Source organism: Coregonus lavaretus (assembly GCF_964263955.1).
Source record: "Coregonus lavaretus genome assembly, chromosome: 2".
Classification (NCBI taxonomy): domain Eukaryota; kingdom Metazoa; phylum Chordata; class Actinopteri; order Salmoniformes; family Salmonidae; genus Coregonus; species Coregonus lavaretus.
Window position 1 is genome coordinate 79,611,960 of NC_139989.1, and position 19,289 is coordinate 79,631,248.

A 19,289-nucleotide genomic window follows, 5' to 3' on the forward strand; every position below is an offset into this window, starting at 1 on the left:
GGGGTAACAGCTCCTCTCTCCCCAGGGGTAGCAGCTCCTCTCTCCCCAGGGGTAATAGCTCCTCTCTCCCCAGGGGTAGCAGCTCCTCTCTCCCCAGGGGTAACAGCTCCTCTCTCCCCAGTTGTAGAAGATCCTCTCTCCCCAGGGGTAGCAGCTACTCTCTCCCCAGGGGTAGCAGCACCTCTCTCCCCAGGGGTAACAGCTCCTCTCTCCCCAGGGGTAGCAGCTCCTCTCTGCCCAGGGGTAACAGCTCCTCTCTCCCCAGGGGTAGCAGCTCCTCTCTCCCCAGGGGTAGCAGCTCCTCTCTCCCCAGGGGTATCAGCTCCTCTCTCCCCAGGGGTAACAGCTCCTCTCTCCCCAGGGGTAACAGCTCCTCTCTCCCCAGGGGTAGCAGCTCCTCTCTCCCCAGGGGTAGCAGCTCCTCTCTCCCCAGGGGTAGCAGCTCCTCTCTCCCCAGGGGTAGCAGCTCCTCTCTCCCCAGGGGTAGCAGCTACTCTCTCCCCAGGGGTAGCAGCACCTCTCTCCCCAGGGGTAACAGCTCCTCTCTCCCTAGGGGTAGCAGCTCCTCTCTCCCCAGGGGTAACAGCTCCTCTCTACCCCGGGGTAACAGCTCCTCTCTCCCTAGGGGTAACTGTTCCTCTCTCCCCAGGGGTAACAGCTCCTCTCTCCCCAGGGGTAGCAGCTCCTCTCTCCCCAGGGGTAGCAGCTCCTCTCTCCCCAGGGTTAGCAGCTCCTCTCTCCCCTAGGATTTGAACTTGATCTTGATCTCTCTCTCTCTCTCTCTCTCTCTCTCTCTCTCTCTCTCTCTCTCTCTCTCTCTCCATCATATCCTATTCTTCTGTTGCTGTCTCTGTGTCTTGTCTGGTGTCTCTCTCCATCATATCACATTCTTCTGTTGCTGTCTCTGTGTCTTGTCTGGTGTCTCTCTCCATCATATCATATTATTCTGTTGGTGTCTCTGTGTCTTGTCTGGTGTCTCTCTCCATCATATCATATTCTTCTGTTGTTGTCTCTGTGTCTTGTCTGGTGTCTCTCTCAATCATATCCTGTCCTTCTGTTGCTGTCTCTGTGTCTTGTCTGGTGTCTCTCTCCATCATATCACATTCTTCTGTTGCTGTCTCTGTGTCTTGTCTGGTGTCTCTCTCCATCATATCATATTATTCTGTTGGTGTCTCTGTGTCTTGTCTGGTGTCTCTCTCCATCATATCATATTCTTCTGTTGTTGTCTCTGTGTCTTGTCTGGTGTCTCTCTCAATCATATCCTGTCCTTCTGTTGCTGTCTCTGTGTCTTGTCTGGTGTCTCTCTCCATCATATCATATTATTTTGTTGTTGTCTCTGTGTCTTGTCTGGTGTCTCTCTCCATCATATCCTATTCTTCTGTTGCTGTCTCTGTGTCTTGTCTGGTGTCTCTCTCCATCATATCCTATTCTTCTGTTGCTGTCTCTGTGTCTTGTCTGGTGTCTCTCTCCATCATATCACATTCTTCTGTTGCTGTCTCTGTGTCTTGTCTGGTGTCTCTCTCCATCATATCATATTATTCTGTTGGTGTCTCTGTGTCTTGTCTGGTGTCTCTCTCCATCATATCATATTCTTCTGTTGTTGTCTCTGTGTCTTGTCTGGTGTCTCTCTCAATCATATCCTGTCCTTCTGTTGCTGTCTCTGTGTCTTGTCTGGTGTCTCTCTCCATCATATCATATTATTTTGTTGTTGTCTCTGTGTCTTGTCTGGTGTCTCTCTTCATCATATCATATTCTTCTGTTGCTGTCTCTGTGTCTTGTCTGGTGTCTCTCTCCATCATATCCTATTCTTCTGTTGCTGTCTCTGTGTCTTGTCTGGTGTCTCTCTCCATCATATCCTATTCTGCTGTTGCTGTCTCTGTGTCTTGTCTGGTGTCTCTCTCCATCATATCCTATTTTTCTGTTGCTGTCCCTGTGTCTTGTCTGGTGTCTCTCTCCATCATATCCTATCCTTCTGTTACTGTCTTTGTGTGTTTTCTGGTGTTTCTCTTTGCTTTTGCAATCCAAAACGATCAAGGGGATACTGGGGTAACTTAACAATGTTTTGGACCTCTATAGGGCTGTTGCAGTGACTGTATCACTGCCTACCCGACAGTCATCAGTCATGACCGCAGTCATCAGTCATCAGTCAGGACTGCAGTCATCATTCATCAGTCATCAGTCATCATTCATCAGTCATCAGTCATCAGTCATCAGTCATCAGACCATCAGTCATCAGTCATCAGTCATCAGTCATCAGTCATCAGTCATCAGTCATCAGTCATCAGTCATCAGTCATCAGTCATGACCGCAGTCAAATTCCACAAGACTGTTGAGTAATCTCTTCTGATGCATCATGCAGCCCATATATGTTTTGATTTCTAAGACATTCTAGGTTTCAGAAGAATATTATTAGTATTATTATTAATAATAATAGTATCGGGGCCGAGTGAAGAGAAACAATAACAAACAGAGAAAGGTGGGATTATAAATTATTATTAAAATGGTTATTGGATTATAAATTATTATTAAAATGGTTCTTGGATTATAAATTATTATTAAAATGGCTCTTGGATTATAAATTATTATTAAAATGGTTCTTGGATTATAAATTATTATTAAAATGGTTCTTGGATTATAAATTATTATTTAAATGGTTCTTGGATTATACATTATTATTAAAATGGTTCTTGGATTATAAATTATTATTAAAATGGTTCTTGGATTATAAATTATTATTAAAATGGTTCTTGGATTATAAATTATTATTAAAATGGCTCTTGGATTATAAATTATTATTAAAATGGTTCTTGGATTATAAACTATTATTAAAATGGTTCTTGGATTTAAATTATTATTTAAATGGTTCTTGGATTATACATTATTATTAAAATGGTTATTGGATTATAAATTATTATTAAAATGGCTCTTGGATTATAAATTATTATTTAAATGGTTCTTGGATTATAAATTATTATTAAAATGGTTATTGGATTATAAATTATTATTTAAATGGTTCTTGGATTATACATTATTATTAAAATGGTTCTTGGATTATACATTATTATTAAAATGGTTATTGGATTATAAATTATTATTAAAATGGCTCTTGGATTATAAATTATTATTAAAATGGTTCTTGGATTATTATTATTTGCAGGTTTGTATCATTCACAGCTGAAGTTTCCAAATAACTGTTTCAAATGATCACTTTTATGCTCATCATAGCTACTTCATATGAGCACATGCTCCGGAATGGGAAAAATATCCTTTCTCTTTTATTCAGCTAAATTCAATGAAATTCTTCTTACTATAAAATCATATAATGTAAAATAATGGCCTACAGCCTATGGCCTGGAGCATAGAGAGATAACATACAGTAGGCCACTCATATTCTGTTCTTCTGAAATACATTTTCTTAATATCATGTTTATTTAGATCTGCCTAAAATAAATAATGGATTTATTGTATATATTAAATTGATTTATTAGACTTTTGAAATATAGGTTTTCCAAAGGCGCGCATCAGCGGCTTGCATGCGGCTTGTATGCAGTGGAGGCCCGGAGATGCTAAATGTGCTTATGTTAATTAACGGTAAATTACTGTGAGACCGACAGTCTTTTACATGACAATAACCGGCTGACAAAATGTAGTGACAGCCTCAGCCCAAGGCCTGTGTCTGGGTCACCTAAATCATCCTCCTCCCTACCATTTGCCCCTGGCTGCTGCTGTTCTAAGGGATCCACTGGCCTGCTGTTGTCATCTGTCCTCCTCCTTGGATCATCTGAAAGGTAGAAAGGTTGAGGTGCAACATGTCATTAGTTAGTTTTAAAGGGCAACTTCCTGATTTGGCCTCATTTTAGATTTGGTTAATTAATAAATGCTAGTCTCGTGTGTGTTTGCAGGTTCCCAAATGATTTATCCAATTAGCATCAGCCGGCTGGTCTGCGACTTTGGACAGTTAGGGACCGTCAATAAATGACACAATGAAAATGAGACAATAGTTTCATATTGCATATCTTTATGTTTTCTTGTTAAATTCTTTTAATATTTGTATATGAATTTCTAAAATGTATAGTTGATTTGAGATGTTTAAGTAATTGAAATTGGGAGCTATTGTAATTTTTACATATTGTTCCATGAACATTGTGTAATTTACTGATGGTCTCTAACTAGCTCCATAGGGATATTCAAAGTCATCCCAAATTACCACTGGCATTACTATCGGGTCGCATGCAGCTGCACCCTGAACTGATGATTACTTGTTTGCTGCCAGCTGTGGATATGTGGGAAACCTTCATTTACGTTGTGACACAGTCACGACCACAAGTCTCATAAAACTCAGTTTTGGACAAGACTGACTTTATGACCAGAATTATACTGTTTACTCTTTAAAGTTAATTTTGACAGTAGAATAATAAATGTTTCTGACTCATATCGATGTCATATAGGCTGTTTGCTAAATGATAAGTTGGTTTTAAGGTGCAGTTGATCTTTAAAGTTACTGTATACTGACATGACCAGGGCAACTCAACTGGAGAAAAAAAATAAAGTGTATGCATAACAGCGCAACACAACTCCAAACATGACAGACAAGAAGCTCCATAGCCCCTAGGGCAGGGGTGCCCACACTTTAGTTACATAGGATCTACTTTATCCACCCTCTTCCTAACACGGTCTATTGATTGTTGGGCAGCTAGTTTAGACTCTTTGAGCTGGGCCTTGTAAAGATCGATTGTTGGGCAGCTAGTTGAGACTTCAACTCTTTTACTTTTCTCTTACATAGTTCACTTTTAGCTCATATTTATTGTGAACAGTTTTGAAATGCCTCTCGACATTTCCCTTCTTAGCAAGAGCTAGGTTTGAATGGCAGATCAGACACACACATTTTGAATTTGTTGTGGTGAAAAAATTATCTTCCTCCCACTCACTGTGAAAGTGGTAGATTTTTTGTTTCTTGGTGCTTGGTCCAGCACTCATATTAAACATGTAACCACAACTTCATAGAAAGAAACTTAGTAAAAAAACATCTACCACTGGAACAACATCTACCACTGGAACAACAAATAATATTTTGCTACAGGTCTATTACAGGTCTGTTACAGGTATATTACAGGTCTATTACAGGTCTATTACAGGTATATTACAGTTCTATTACAGGTCTATTACAGGTCTGTTACAGGTCTGTTACAGTTCTATTACAGGTCTATTACAGGTCTGTTATAGGTCTGTTACAGGTCTAATACAGGTCTATTACAGGTCTATTACAGGTCTATTACAGGTCTGTTACAGGTCTATTACAGGTCTATTACAGGTCTATTACAGGTCTATTACAGTTCTATTACAGGTCTATTACAGGTCTGTTACAGGTCTATTACAGGTCTATTACAGGTCTGTTACAGGTCTATTACAGGTCTATTACAGGTCTATTACAGGTCTGTTACAGGTCTATTACAGGTCTATTACAGGTCTGTTACAGGTCTATTACAGGTCTATTACAGGTCTATTACAGGTCTGTTACAGGTCTATTACAGGTCTATTACAGGTCTGTTACAGGTCTATTACAGGTCTATTACAGGTCTGTTACAGGTCTATTACAGGTCTATTACAGGTCTGTTACAGGTCTATTACAGGTCTGTTACAGGTCTGTTACAGGTCTATTACAGGTCTATTACAGGTCTGTTAAAGGTCTATTACAGGTCTATTACAGGTCTATTACAGGTCTGTTACAGGTCTATTACAGGTCTATTACAGGTCTATTACAGGTCTGTTACAGGTCTATTACAGGTCTATTACAGGTCTATTACAGGTATATTACAGGTCTGTTACAGGTCTATTACAGGTCTATTACAGATCTATTACAGTTCTCGCAAGTGTGGAAATGTAAACGTACTAACTGCAGACGGTTGCTATGGTAGCGACAATTTGGAAAACAAATGTATGTTTTTCCAATTTCATATCAATCAAGCAGTTTTTTTTAAATATTTTGGCTGTGCAGTAATATTCAACAAAGAAGCTAACCTGTAAGAAAAGCATACGGTGCTTCAGAAATGTGGACCTCATTATTTTTAAGCAGACTCGATGGTAACGCTGTGAAATGACAAAATATCTATTTTTAGTGCATACATTTTGAAAACTTTTATGCGGCCTACCAGAAAGAAGTTTGCGATCGACCGGTCGACAGTGATCGACGTCCTGGGCACCAATGCCCTAGGGTATATGAATATAAAGAGACATGAGACTTGTAGAATGGAATAAGTTAAAAGATCTCTAAGATTTGTTTTCTTTTCATTCGTCAGTTCTACCAGCTAATGTGATATTTTTAGAATCCATAACATTTGAGGACATAACTTAAGACTATGTATTTTCAATGTTTTGTTCACCTACAATCTAACCACAAATCTGTCCATCTTTTCCCCTCCCTTTCTGGCTGCCCTACACCTTCACTTTTAAGTTCAAGTTGGTTTATTTATTATATACACATGATATACACTGTGTGTACAAAACATTAGGGATACCTGCTCTTTCCATGACATAGACTAACCAGGTGAATCCAGGTGAAAGCTATGATCCCTTATTGATGTTACGGAGGACTGTGGTGGTCATGACATTCTGTCAGCCGGTGATTGTCATTCAGATAACTGCCGGTCTCATGCTTATTGTCCTTAACTAACATAAACACGTTTAGCATCTCCTGGCTTCCACGCATAGCCTGCAAGCCACTGATGCGGACCTTTGGAACATCTACATTTGCAAAAGTCTAATAAATCCATTGAATATAGCTTACACCATCACAATAACTCTATGTATTTATTTTAGACAGGTATACAGACACATGACATGAAGAAAATGTAGCCTACTTCAGAAGAACACACTCATGAACACAATCATGCTGGTGCCCTCTTATTATCAATGGCTCCTGCACAACTGCTACCACCCACATCAACATTCCATTCCAGGAACGGCCTTGGAGACAGACTGGTCGCTACACGACAACACTCACTGGAAAACAACGACAGTTTCTAGAAATGTGCACAAAAAAGAAACCTGCTTAGTGACAGTCCCTGTTCTCCTGCCTTCTTTAGGGAGAAGAACGTCAACGACAGTTTTGCTAGCTACCTGGTTAATTTTAGCTAGCTAGCTGGCTAATTTTTCTACCTGGTGTAGCTAGCTAACGTTTTGACCTCATTGGTTCCTCCATGAATGAGGTGTGGCATCAAAGTAACGTGATGACCGCTTCAAGGTCGTAGGCTTTCATTATATAATTTCTATAGAATATATAATATTCATTCATTTAAAAAAAGTGTTAACCACAAAGTATGGGCTTGTTGTTTTGTTTTGGATTTATTGCTTTCATGTTTATTATTGTTGTTTCATGTTTCATGTTTAATATTGTTGTTTCATGTTTCATGTAGGCCTAATTATAATGTAAATTGCCTCATGCAGCGCGACACATCTCCTTCGCATAGAGTTGATCAGGCTGCTGCCCACACGACGCCAGTACAGTTGAAACCGGATTAATCTGTGAAGAGCACACTTCTCCATCGTGCCAGTGGCCATCGAAGGTGAGCATTTGCCCGATGCAGTCGGTTATGACACCGAACTGCAGTAAGGTCAAGACCCTGGTGAGGACGACGAGTACGCAGATGAGCTTCCCTGAGACTGTTTCTGACAGTTTATGCAGAAATTATTTGGTTATGCAAACCCACAGTTTCATCAGCTGTCCGGGTGGCTGGTTTCAGACGATCCCACAGGTGAAGAAGCCAAATGTGGAGGTCCTGGGCTGACGTCGTTACACGTGGTCTGCGGTTGTGAGGCCGGTTGGACGTACTGCCAAATTCTCTAAAACAATGTTGGAGGCGGCTTATGGTAGTGAAATGTACATTCAACATTCAATTCTCATTCAACAGCTCTGGTGCACATTCATGCAATCAGGATGCCAATTGCATGCTCCCTCAAAACTTGATACATCTGTGGCGTTGTGTTGTGTGACAAAACTGCACATTTTAGAGTGCTGTTTTATTGTCCCCAGCACAAAGTGCACCTGTGTAATGATCATGCTGTTTAATCAGCTTATTGATATGACACATCTGTCAATATTAAACATGAAACATGAAACAACACGAATAAACATGAAAACAATGAATCCAAAACAAAACAACAAGCCCATACTTTGTCGTTAACACTTTATTTAAATGAATGGATATTATCCATATATTCTATAGATATTATATTATGAAAGCCTACGACCTTGAAGTGGTCACCGCATTACTTTGATGCCACACCTCACTTGGAAAGATTTGATTCGGGCACATCCATTATTCACCCTACTCCACACAAAATGAAAAATGTATTTGCATGCGAGGTGTGACAGCAAAGTATGCTATGGTGAAAGTTCACATTTTAAGTTTAAACCAATTAAATAACCATTGGTTACCAACTGCCACAGACAGATGGAGGCAGGGAGTTCCATTGTCTGGGTGCTTCCCTGGAGAATGTCCTGTTGCCAAAACGGTGAAGGTTGGGTTTGGGGATAATGAGATGTCCAGCAGTGGAAGACCTGAGCGACCCAGTGGGTTGGATGATGAGATGTCCAGCAGTGGAAGACCTGAGTGACCCAGTGGGTTGGATGATGAGATGCCCAGCAGTGGAAGACCTGAGTGACCCAGTGGGTTGGATAATGAGATGTCCAGCAGTGGAAGACCTGAGTGACCCAGTGGGTTGGATGATGAGATGTCCAGCAGTGGAAGACCTGAGTGACCCAGTGGGTTGGATGATGAGATGTCCAGCAGTGGAAGACCTGAGTGATCCAGTGGGTTGGATGATGAGATGTCCAGCAGTGGAAGACCTGAGTGACCCAGTGGGTTGGATGATGAGATGTCCAGCAGTGGAAGACCTGAGTGACCCAGTGGGTTGGATAATGAGATGTCCAGCAGTGGAAGACCTGAGTGACCCAGTGGGTTGGATGATGAGATGTCCAGCAGTGGAAGACCTGAGTGACCCAGTGGGTTGGATGATGAGATGTCCAGCAGTGGAAGACCTGAGTGACCCAGTGGGTTGGATGATGAGATGTCCAGCAGTGGAAGACCTGAGTGACCCAGTGGGTTGGATGATGAGATGTCCACCAGTGGAAGACCTGAGTGACCCAGTGGGTTGGATGATGAGATGTCCAGCAGTGGAAGACCTGAGTGACCCAGTGGGTTGGATGCTGAGATGTCCAGCAGTGGAAGACCTGAGTGACCCAGTGAGATTGTGGGGGAAGTAAGGGGGAGGTTCTCCTGATCACCAAGGTCAGCAGGGAATGGGGACATTCACATCATGTCGTCCAATGGAGGGAATCACCAGACCTGAACTCAAAGAAAATATTTCTTTATCAGAAATGTTCTAGTCAAATTACCAAAAGGTAACTGCAAAAGTGCCAAATCACTGTCACTTCCTATAATAACATGACACTTATCAGAATGTTTTCTTGCTGATATCACAACACAGGCTGTCATTGGAAAATACATACAGTGAAAAGGAAAACAGCAAATCTAGGATCAAATGACTGCAGGCTGGAAATAGACTGACTTTACAGACCTTATGGAAGTGGTGAACTGGGACAATTAGTGAAAACCATGGGCAGTCAGTCACCAGATATTCAGACAGAGCAGCAATGATCCAACCCTGAGATTGTATTGAGAGAAAACGACTTAGCATTGAGTAGCATATAGAGGGATTGATCACATTATATGTGGGCAGGCATTATATTTTAAAGATTGTATACACACCTTTTGTGCTGAGGGTGGAGATCTTGGATGGCACAATAAGGTTGGATGCCAGCCGCCGAAGAAGAAGGGGCGAGGGCGACAACAGTAGCTAGCTAGCTGTACACCTGTAGACAGTGTCCTTCGCCCCCTGCCTGTTGGGCACTGTTTTACCACTGTTCTGTTAACGACGGAGAGGGGAGGTGTTCGGCAGGCGGGAGCGAAGGACACTGTCTTTTAATTCAATCAAACCCAGTGGGGGGCTGGGCAGGTGGGGGGCCTGCGCCCATACAGCCGTCAAAAAACTGAGTGCTGGTTTAAACTCTGGTTGGGGTTTGGGGGGGTGGGGGTGGGGGTGGGGGTTTGTTCATGCAAGAACCAAAGGGGTCAAAATTAGCTAAAATTAGCCAGCTAGCTAGCAAAACTTTGCTAGATGTTCTTCTCCCTAAAGAATGCAGGAGAACAGGGACTACCACTTAGCAGGAGTTTTTTGTGTACATTTGGAGAAACTGTTGTTGTTTTCCAACAAGTGTTGTTGTGTAGCTACCAGTCTGTCTCAACGACCGTTCCTGGAATGGAATGTTGATATGGGTGGTAGTAGTCATGTGGAAGCTATTGATATTAATAGAGCGTCAGCATATTGAAAGGTTCCTCCAGGAACCTTTTCACCTTCAGGTTCCTCCAAGAACCATTTATGATAAGAAAGGTTCAAATATGAACCCATTGATTAGGAAACGTTCCCAGAGGAACTCTCCAAATGTAAGAACCTTTTTTTACATTTCAACTTTCCTAATTGAACCCCTAATTCTTAGTGTGTTCTTCTGAAATAGGCTACATTTTCTTAATGTCATCTTTCTTTAGACCTGTCTAAAATAAATAATTTTACATTTACGTCATTTAGCAGATGCTCTTATCCAGAGCGACTTACAGTTAGTGAATGCATACATTTTCATACTGGAGTTATTGTGATGGTGTAGGCTATATTGAATGGATTTATTAGACTTTTTAAATGTAGATGTTCCAAAGGTCCACATCAATGGCTTGTAGGCTATGAGTGGAATCCAGGAGATGCTAAATGTGTTGATGTTAATTAAGGGTGAATTACCATGAGACTGTAATTATCTTGCACTATGGCCTATTTATTGCCTTACCTCCATAACTTGCTACATTTGCACACACTGTATATATATTTTCTGTTGTATTTTTGACTGTATGTTTTGTTTTACCCCATATGTAACTCTGTGTTGTTGTTTTTATCGCACTGCTATGCTTTATCTTGGCCAGGTCGCAGTTGTAAATGAGAACTTGTTCTCAACTGGCTTACCTGGTTAAATAAAGGTGAAATAAAATAAAAATAAAAATATCTGAATGACAATCACCGGGTGACAGAATGTCATGACCGACACAGCTCTAGGTGACATCAATAAGGGATCATAGCTTTCACCTGGATTCACCTGGTCAGTCTATGTCATGGAAAGAGCAGGTATCCCTAATGTTTTGTACACACAGTGTATATCATTTGTATATAATAAATAAACACACTTGAACTTAGAAGGGAAGGGGGAGGTCAGCCATAGAGGAGAAAAGATGGCCAGCTTTGTGGTTAGATTGTAGGTGAACATAACTTAGAAAATACACAGGCCCTTAAGTAATGTGTCCTCAAATATTATTTAATCTAAAAATCTCACATTAGCTGACGAAATGAAATGAATCATAGAGGTCTTATAACTAATTCCATTCTACAGGCTTATTTGTTTTGTCTCGTGTTTATATTCATATTCCCTAGGGGCTATGTAGCTTCGTATCTGTCATGTTTGGAGTTGTGTTGTGCTGTTATGCCTTTATAGTTGAGTTGCCTTGGTCCTGTCAGTATACAGTAACTTTAAAGAGCAACTGCACTTTAAAAAAACACTTCTCATTTAGAAAACAGCCTCTGTGGGACCGAAATGAGTGAGAAACATTCATTCTTCTGTCAAAATTGCCTACAGAATGTAAAGAGGCTGGCAGATGATGGCTGGCAGCACACAAGTAATCATCCATTTGGAGTGAAGCTGCACGCCACCCGGTCGTAATGTCTGTGGTACATTTGAGTTGACTTTAGATATCTCTATGCGGCTAGTTAGGGACCATCGGTAAATTACACAATGTTCATGGGACAATATGTAAAAATGTCAATAGCTCCAAATAGCTTAAATTATTAAAAAATCAAATCAACTATACATTTTAGAAATTCATATACAAATGAATTTCTAAACGAGACAATGACACTATTGTTCATACACAAATATTGAAAGAATTTAAAGAGAAAATGTAAAGATATGACACTATTGTCTCATTTTCATTGTGTAATTTACTGCCGGTCCCTGACTAGACCCTGATATAGGCTATCCAAAGCCAGTCAGGTGACATTTGGGAACCTGTAAACACACACAAGAGACACCCACATCAAACCACACCCCAAAACCAACTCACGTTTGATTTCAGTCATGGCCGCTAACATTTCTAAACGAACCCAATCTAAAACGAGGCCAAATCAGGAAGTGCAGTCGCCCTTTAAAACTAACTAATGACATGTTGCACCTCAACCTTTCTACCTTTCAGATGATCCAAGGAGGAGGACAGATGACAACAGCAGGCCAGTGGATCCCTTAGAACAGCAGCAGCCAGGGGCAAATGTTAGGGAGGAGGATGATTTAGGTGACCCAGACACAGGCCAAGGGCTGCACTACATACAAGCTGCATACAGTGCCTTGCAAAAGTATTCATCCCCCTTGGCGTTTTTCCTATTTTGTTGCATTACAATCTGTAATTTAAATGGATTTTTATTTGGATTTCATGTAATGGACATACACAAAATAGTCCAAATTGGTGAAGTGAAATGAAAAAAATAACTTGTTTCAATAAATTCAAAAAAAAAAATTGCGGAAAAGTGGTGCGTGCTTATGTATTCACCCCCTTTGCTATGAAGCCCCTAAATAAGATCTGGTGCAACCAATTACCTTCAGAAGTCACATAATTAGTTAAATGAAGTCCACCTGTGTGCAATCTAAGTGTCACATGATCTGTCACATGATCTCAGTATATATATACACCTGTTCTGAATGACCCCAGAGTCTGCAACACCACTAAGCAAGGGGCACCACCAAACAAGCGGCACCATGAAGACCAAGGAGCTCTCCAAACAGGTCAGGGACAAAGTTGTGGAGAAGTACAGATCAGGGTTGGGTTATAAAAAAAAAAAAGAAACTTTGAACATCCCACGGAGGCTTATCTATTTGTCAGTCTCAAGGCTCAATCCTTCTATTCATTATTTAATCTTCTATTGAAACCTCAGCTTCTTCAAATGACTGAAATATGACATTAATTAGAGTGCTATCCAAAAACCAGTAAAACATGTTACCATTCACATACTGTCAACACTCATTACATTTTACATCAAACCTCTTTCTCAATGTCTTTTCACTTATCGTAAGGTTTAGAAAACAAAACAAACATGATAATTCTCTCCTTATTAGAAGGCATTGTTTTCATTGTAGTCTACCCTAGCAATGTTACTCTATATTTTATTACCAACCACTGTTGGATATTCACTTTCTGCTTCACACTTATTAAAATGTCTATTATTTTAAGATTGACATGTAATGCCCCGAATTTATCAAATACAAATTCAGAAGGGAAAATATAAACTTTGGAGGGAGCCCACTCTCCCAGGCAGCTCTCGAGACCAGGTTTCTTTCTGATTGTATCTTTCACTATGAATGGCCTGGCACTGTCCATCCGTCCCCAGTAGATGGCGATCTCCGTCCATCATAAGTCTGGCGCCTGAGGGTGTAGACAGGAAAACAGACACTTTCCATTTTGCCTACTCACTAATTGGTTTAGAACGTCAACGGTTGGAATATCAACAAAAACTCCATCGGGAGTACAATCAATTATAGCCTTAAGTTTAAAAACAAATGTCTACATGTTCAACATTTCAATGGTTCTATTTAACAGGGCATAGGTTTTGTTTCAAAATGTATTACCAAGACGGAGGAAATCCCATAAGCATTTATAGTTTTTATTAGTTAGGGGTAAGTCAATTCCCATACTTTTACCAAATGTGAACATATGGCAATCTTTTTCTTAGACTATTTCCCAGAGCCTTTAGACAGTCATACAATGCTTTAACCTTATCTTTATCAAATGATCCATAAAGGGACCAACTCAGAATACTTTTCTCACCCCTTACGTATGTCTACGTTTGGGTGTGCAAGTTTGTATACAATTATTATTATTATTATTTCCATGATAACTTTATCAAATCTCCAGTAATCGATTATACACACATACAATGTCTCATTTTTTCCCCATATCTTCACAGAAGCCATATATCGGAACCCCTAGATAACATTATATATCGAAACGTATTATTCAATCAGCTTACTGGGCAAATTCCAATCTCTTATTATCAACATTTCAATCTTATTATGTAATGATTGGTTCAGTAGTCTTCAGGCTTGGTGTCCTAAGAGTTCAGTTCTCCTCCCATTTCCACCTGATCTGTCACGGTTCTCTCTTCGATACCCACACTCATTTTATTGGTTATTAATCTGATCCTTTACAGTCTAAGAAATAACAACCCACACTCTCCTCATTCACACGGGAGGCTATTCCTCCTGTCAAAAAGGTTAGTCATTCACACATATTCTCTCATACTTGCATGTTCAACACACCCAGGCCCGGCGCCACCATTGGGCAGAAGAGGGCAATGCCCCCTTAGTTGGAATATTGTGCCCCCTCAGTATTGTATCCCTATTCTGTCCCACAATCTGCCCCCTCCGTCACGCCCAACCCATTTGTTGTGTATGCTTCATTCATGCAACTCCCTTGCACGCATCATACGTACGTCATACACATTTTACCGGTTGAAAAAAACTTCACAGTAGAAGGGTGGGTCAATTTGACCGTTTAGGTTTACTTTCAAAGTTACTTACTACGAAAAACAAAACGCGCAGCTGGATGGAATTTAGCTAATGTTAACAGTTAGGTAGGTAGCTGATAGTATGATGGATATTAGAAAGTGGCTTCTCCAGGGCACAACGGCAGCATCGGATCAAAGCGGGAGGGAGGAGGAGAAGCCTGCCACAGAGGCCAAAGGCAAGGCTGCTGGTCGACGCTAATCACCGAGGCCAAGGCTGCTGGTCGACGCTAATCACCGAGGCCAAGGCCGCTGAGCCGACGCTAATCACCGAGGCCAAAGGCAAGGCTGCTGGTCGACGCTAATCACCGAGGCCAAGGCCGCTGAGCCGACGCTAATCACAGAGGCCAAGGCTGCTGGGCCGACGCTAATCACAGAGGCCAAGGCCGCTGGGCTGACGCTAATCACCGAGCTAAGGCCGCTGGTCCGACGCTAATCACCGAGGCCAAGGCTGCTGAGCCGACGCTAATCACCGGGGTCAAGGACGCTTGGCCGACGCTAATCACCGAGGCCGCTTGGCCGACGCTAATCACAGAGGCCAAGGCCACTGGGCCGATGCTATTCACCGAGGCCAAGGCCACTGGGCCGACGCTAATCACAGAGGCCAAGGCCACTGGGCCGACGCTAATCAAAGAGGCCAAGGCCGCTGAGCCGACGCTAATCACCGAGGCCAAGGCCGCTGAGCCGACGCTAATTACAGAGGAGCAAAGGCACCTGCGAAACCATTTTGCAGCCTGGTGACAGAGGAGGTAACCAACCCGAGGAGGGGCCTGCAGCCGCCAAGACCGAACCAAACCGCAGCACGGCCAGTATATTACAAGCACCGACGCCTCCGTTAGTGCCTGATGACCTCGGTGATGAGGAGCCAGCGCAGGTTTGTCTGGGGAAATACCCAACCCGCCTGTACTGTGGGAGAAAACTGACATTTTGTAGCACGTGGTTCAAAGGCAGAGAGTGACTGCTGCAAGCCAGATGCAGTTTGATGAGTTATGGGAGAGATACAAGCACACGGACACCCCTGCTCCAAGCAAACGGCAAAGAGTAGTGAGTAGTAATCTGAAAGAATATGTGGTGGAAACAAAACAATGGGCCAGCTAGAAGAGGACAATGAGAGGGAGTGTAACAGACTGTTTTTCAGCACTCTGGATGCTGTACTGGGAGAAATGTCAGCAAGATTTAACCAACGAAACAGCCAACTTGTTGAGGCCCTGTGTGCCTTGCACCCAGAGAATGAAACATTTATGGATGTGGAAAAAGTGGAACCACTGCTGGAATTTATCTCAGGAGATTTTGTGGAAACTGAGTTTACTGTCGCACGCCAGTTTCTACAGACTGAAATCGCCCGATCTGGAGAAGAAAAATGGACAAAGCAGAGCATTTTGGAGAGATTCTCCGGGCCTCTAACAGCAATGTCTACTGTGATGATGGCATTGAAGCTGTGATTAACATTTGTAGCATCCACGGCAACTTGACAGAACTCTTTTTCAACATAGAAAAACGTATTCAGTGAGCACAGACGGAGCATGTTGCACAGGAGGAAAGAGCAGCTGATTCAACTGGCATTTGAGAGGGATCTTACAAGCAAATTCCGTGGGGAGTGGAAGGAGAGACTGCTGAGGAGGTTCAACACAGCATCAAGGCGGCTGCAACTCTTTTGAATCTGGGTAAGAACAGGCAGCCTGGCTGGGCTTGTATTATTGAGTTATTTGCTAGCTTTTGGAAATGCGTGGCAAACGTCAGAAATAGGCGTAGACGTGATTTTCTTTATTGGCGTTGCTGCCAAGTCTGCTGCTTGATTTCTGTGATTGGATTGGAAATGTTTGGTTTATAAAATCATCGGATTGTTTTTAATGTTGTTTTATAATGTAGAAGATGTGCTTTGCATTACATTGATGAGGGTGGGCAGACCTTGACCAATGGTTGAGTAACGATGTAGCTATAGTGTTGCCATTAACAACTCGTTGCTATGGAATACTAATGTCTCTGTTATCATACGCAGCGTAGGACGGCACTCTGGTGGGAAGACAGCTTGGTAGCTGCGTTGAAGCTGCATTGTACCGATAATTCGTGGTAGTGCGTTGTACATTATTGTTTGCTTTCCGCGATTGGAAATGCTTTGTATTGGCATGAGGAAGTGTTATTACGGTAATTAACAACTGTTTTGCATTGTATTGGCATGAGGAAGTGTTATTACGGTAATTAGCAACTGTTTTGCATTGGATTGATGGGTATTGTGCATGTAGCTGTGTAGCGTTGTCATAACTTGCAATTTCTGGAGGCGGTTATGAATTGTCCACGTTTGTAAAGCGGTGCAGTAGCCTGTATTCTTGCGGCAAGACAGCCGTGCGTGGCTGCAAATACATTGTGTGTAATTGTACTATCGATTATTATCCACCCTGTGTTATCAGCAAGCGAAAATAGTTGTGCCCCCTTAGTAACTTCTGATGCCCCCTTGCCGAGTTAATCCTACCGCCGGGCCTGGGTTACAGGTGAAATAAATTATGGTGAACGTGCAAGGTGATGAGATTGATGCTCCTTTCCAATAAATATTGAGGGTCTTATTCTGGTGACATGTTGATCGATACTTGGCTGCTAATGAAGGTAGTTATGTGGCACTACATTAGATCACTCAAATATGGTATCCTTGCGCGCTGCAGGATACATTCAGAGTAAGACTTTGTGATTAGTCCGGAGTCCCGGCTAGTGATGCGGCTGACCCCCTTAAATACCTGCCGCCTCAGTACATCCACCTCTTCCTTTTCTCACCTCATTCATTTGTCTTGGAGATGAGAGGCTGGTGGTTGACAGAGGAAAAGGAAACCAGGTAGAAAGAGGAGGATACAGGGCATTCATAAAGGATTCTGACCCCTTGACCTTTTCCACATTTTGTTACGTTACAGCATTCTACAATTGATTAAATAAATAACAGTCTTCATCAAATCAAATCAAATTTTATTTGTCACATACACGTGTTTAGCAGATGTTATAGCGGGTGTAGCGAAATGCTTGTGCTTCTAGCTCCGACAGTGCAGTAATATCTAACAAGTAATATCTAACAATTTCACAACATATACCCAATACACACAAAACTAGTGTGTGTGTTCAGTGTGTGTGTGTGTCCAGTGTGTGTGTGTCTAGTGTGTGTGTGTGTTTGTTCAGTTGTTTGTGTGTGTCCAGTGTGTGTGTCCAGTGTGTGTGTGTCTAGTGTGTGTGTGTCTAGTGTGTGTGTGTGTGTGTGTGTGTTTGTGTGTCCAGTGTGTTTGTGTGTCCAGTGTGTGTGTGTGTGTGTGTGTGTGTGTGTTTCCAGTGTGTGTGTGTGTGTCCAGTGTGTGTGTCGAGTGTGTGTCCAGTGTGTAGGTGTCCAGTGTGTAGGTGTCCAGTGTGTGTTTGTGTGTGTGTGTGTGTGAGTGAGTGATTGTTACCATGGTTATTATTTACAGGGACACTGAGGAGTCAACATGAATCCTAAACCCTGGATAGAGGGGCTCAGTGAATGTGGAGTGGAATGTGTTCAGGTGGGTCAGTGTGTCAGAGGAGACTCTGTAGAAGGACAGAGTGCCGGCTGGCCAGTCCAGATACACTCCAACTCTGTGGGGGCTGGAGGAGGGGACGTCTATGGTAGTGGACTTATTATTGTGCCAGGCAGAGTAACTGTTGTCAAAGCAGAACAGACTCCAGGACTTGTTATTGTATCCAAGACAACAGTCAATAGCCCATCCTCTCCTGTTGATTCCTTTATATGCCACTCCTATATCAGCCTCCCTCCCACTGCACTCTACCTCCCAGTAACAGCGCCCAGTCAGACCCTCTCTACACAGCACCTGTCTACAGTTCTCAAATCTCTCTGGGTGATCAGGATATGGCTGCTTCTCTCTCCCACATGTCACCTTTCTGTTCTCTTCAGACAGAGAGAGGAGTCTGTTTACTGTGTTTAGGTCCAGTGTGAGATCACAGACATCTGATGGATGAAAGCAGACACAATATTAGAAATCGTCATTATTCACATTAGAATGTTAACTCACTTTTCACTAAATCATTTAATGTAGATGTTTCTAGGTATCAAAAGGAGAAGTTACGGTAATTTGAGACTTGTTGAATGATCATATGTTATACTGTATGGTAATATAAAACACACTTATTCCCATTAATTACACACACACACACACACACACACACATCCTGAACACACACACACACAGACACACACATTGTCAAAGCAACTCTTTGTAAACTTTGGTGTCCCTGATTTGTGCTTCTGTAGAACTACAGCTGATATTTAATATGACCAAGTAAGTAATGATGGTGGTCTTTGACTTTGACTTCACTTGAATTAAGACTTATTCTTAGTCAGCAGTCAACACTCACATTTTCTAGGTCCAGGTTTCATTGTGTTCTGTCCACCATGTTCTACACTGTAGCGGTAAGCAGAAGAACAGACAGTCATTGAGTGATAAACGTACACACAATGTGTGTGTGTGTGTCCAGTGTGTGTGTCTGTGTGTGTGTGTGTGTGTGTGTGTGTCCAGTGTGTGTGTGTGTGAGTGTATGTGTGTGTGTGTGTGTGTGTGTGTGTGTGTGTGTGTGTG

General features: G+C 42.1%; 1 protein-coding gene across 1 annotated transcript; it reads right to left on the reverse strand.

Moving 5' to 3' along the window:
• Window positions 1-17,985: 17,985 nt before the first annotated feature.
• LOC311098977 (stonustoxin subunit beta-like) lies at window positions 17,986-18,807 on the reverse strand (the record flags this gene model as incomplete). Its single annotated transcript, XM_084139548.1, has 2 exons — window positions 17,986-18,661; window positions 18,780-18,807. The coding sequence occupies 2 exons, from the start codon at window positions 18,805-18,807 to the stop codon at window positions 18,138-18,140; spliced, it is 552 nt and encodes a 183-aa protein (XP_083995674.1). The 3' UTR covers window positions 17,986-18,137.
• Between the last annotated feature and the right edge of the window lie 482 nt (window positions 18,808-19,289).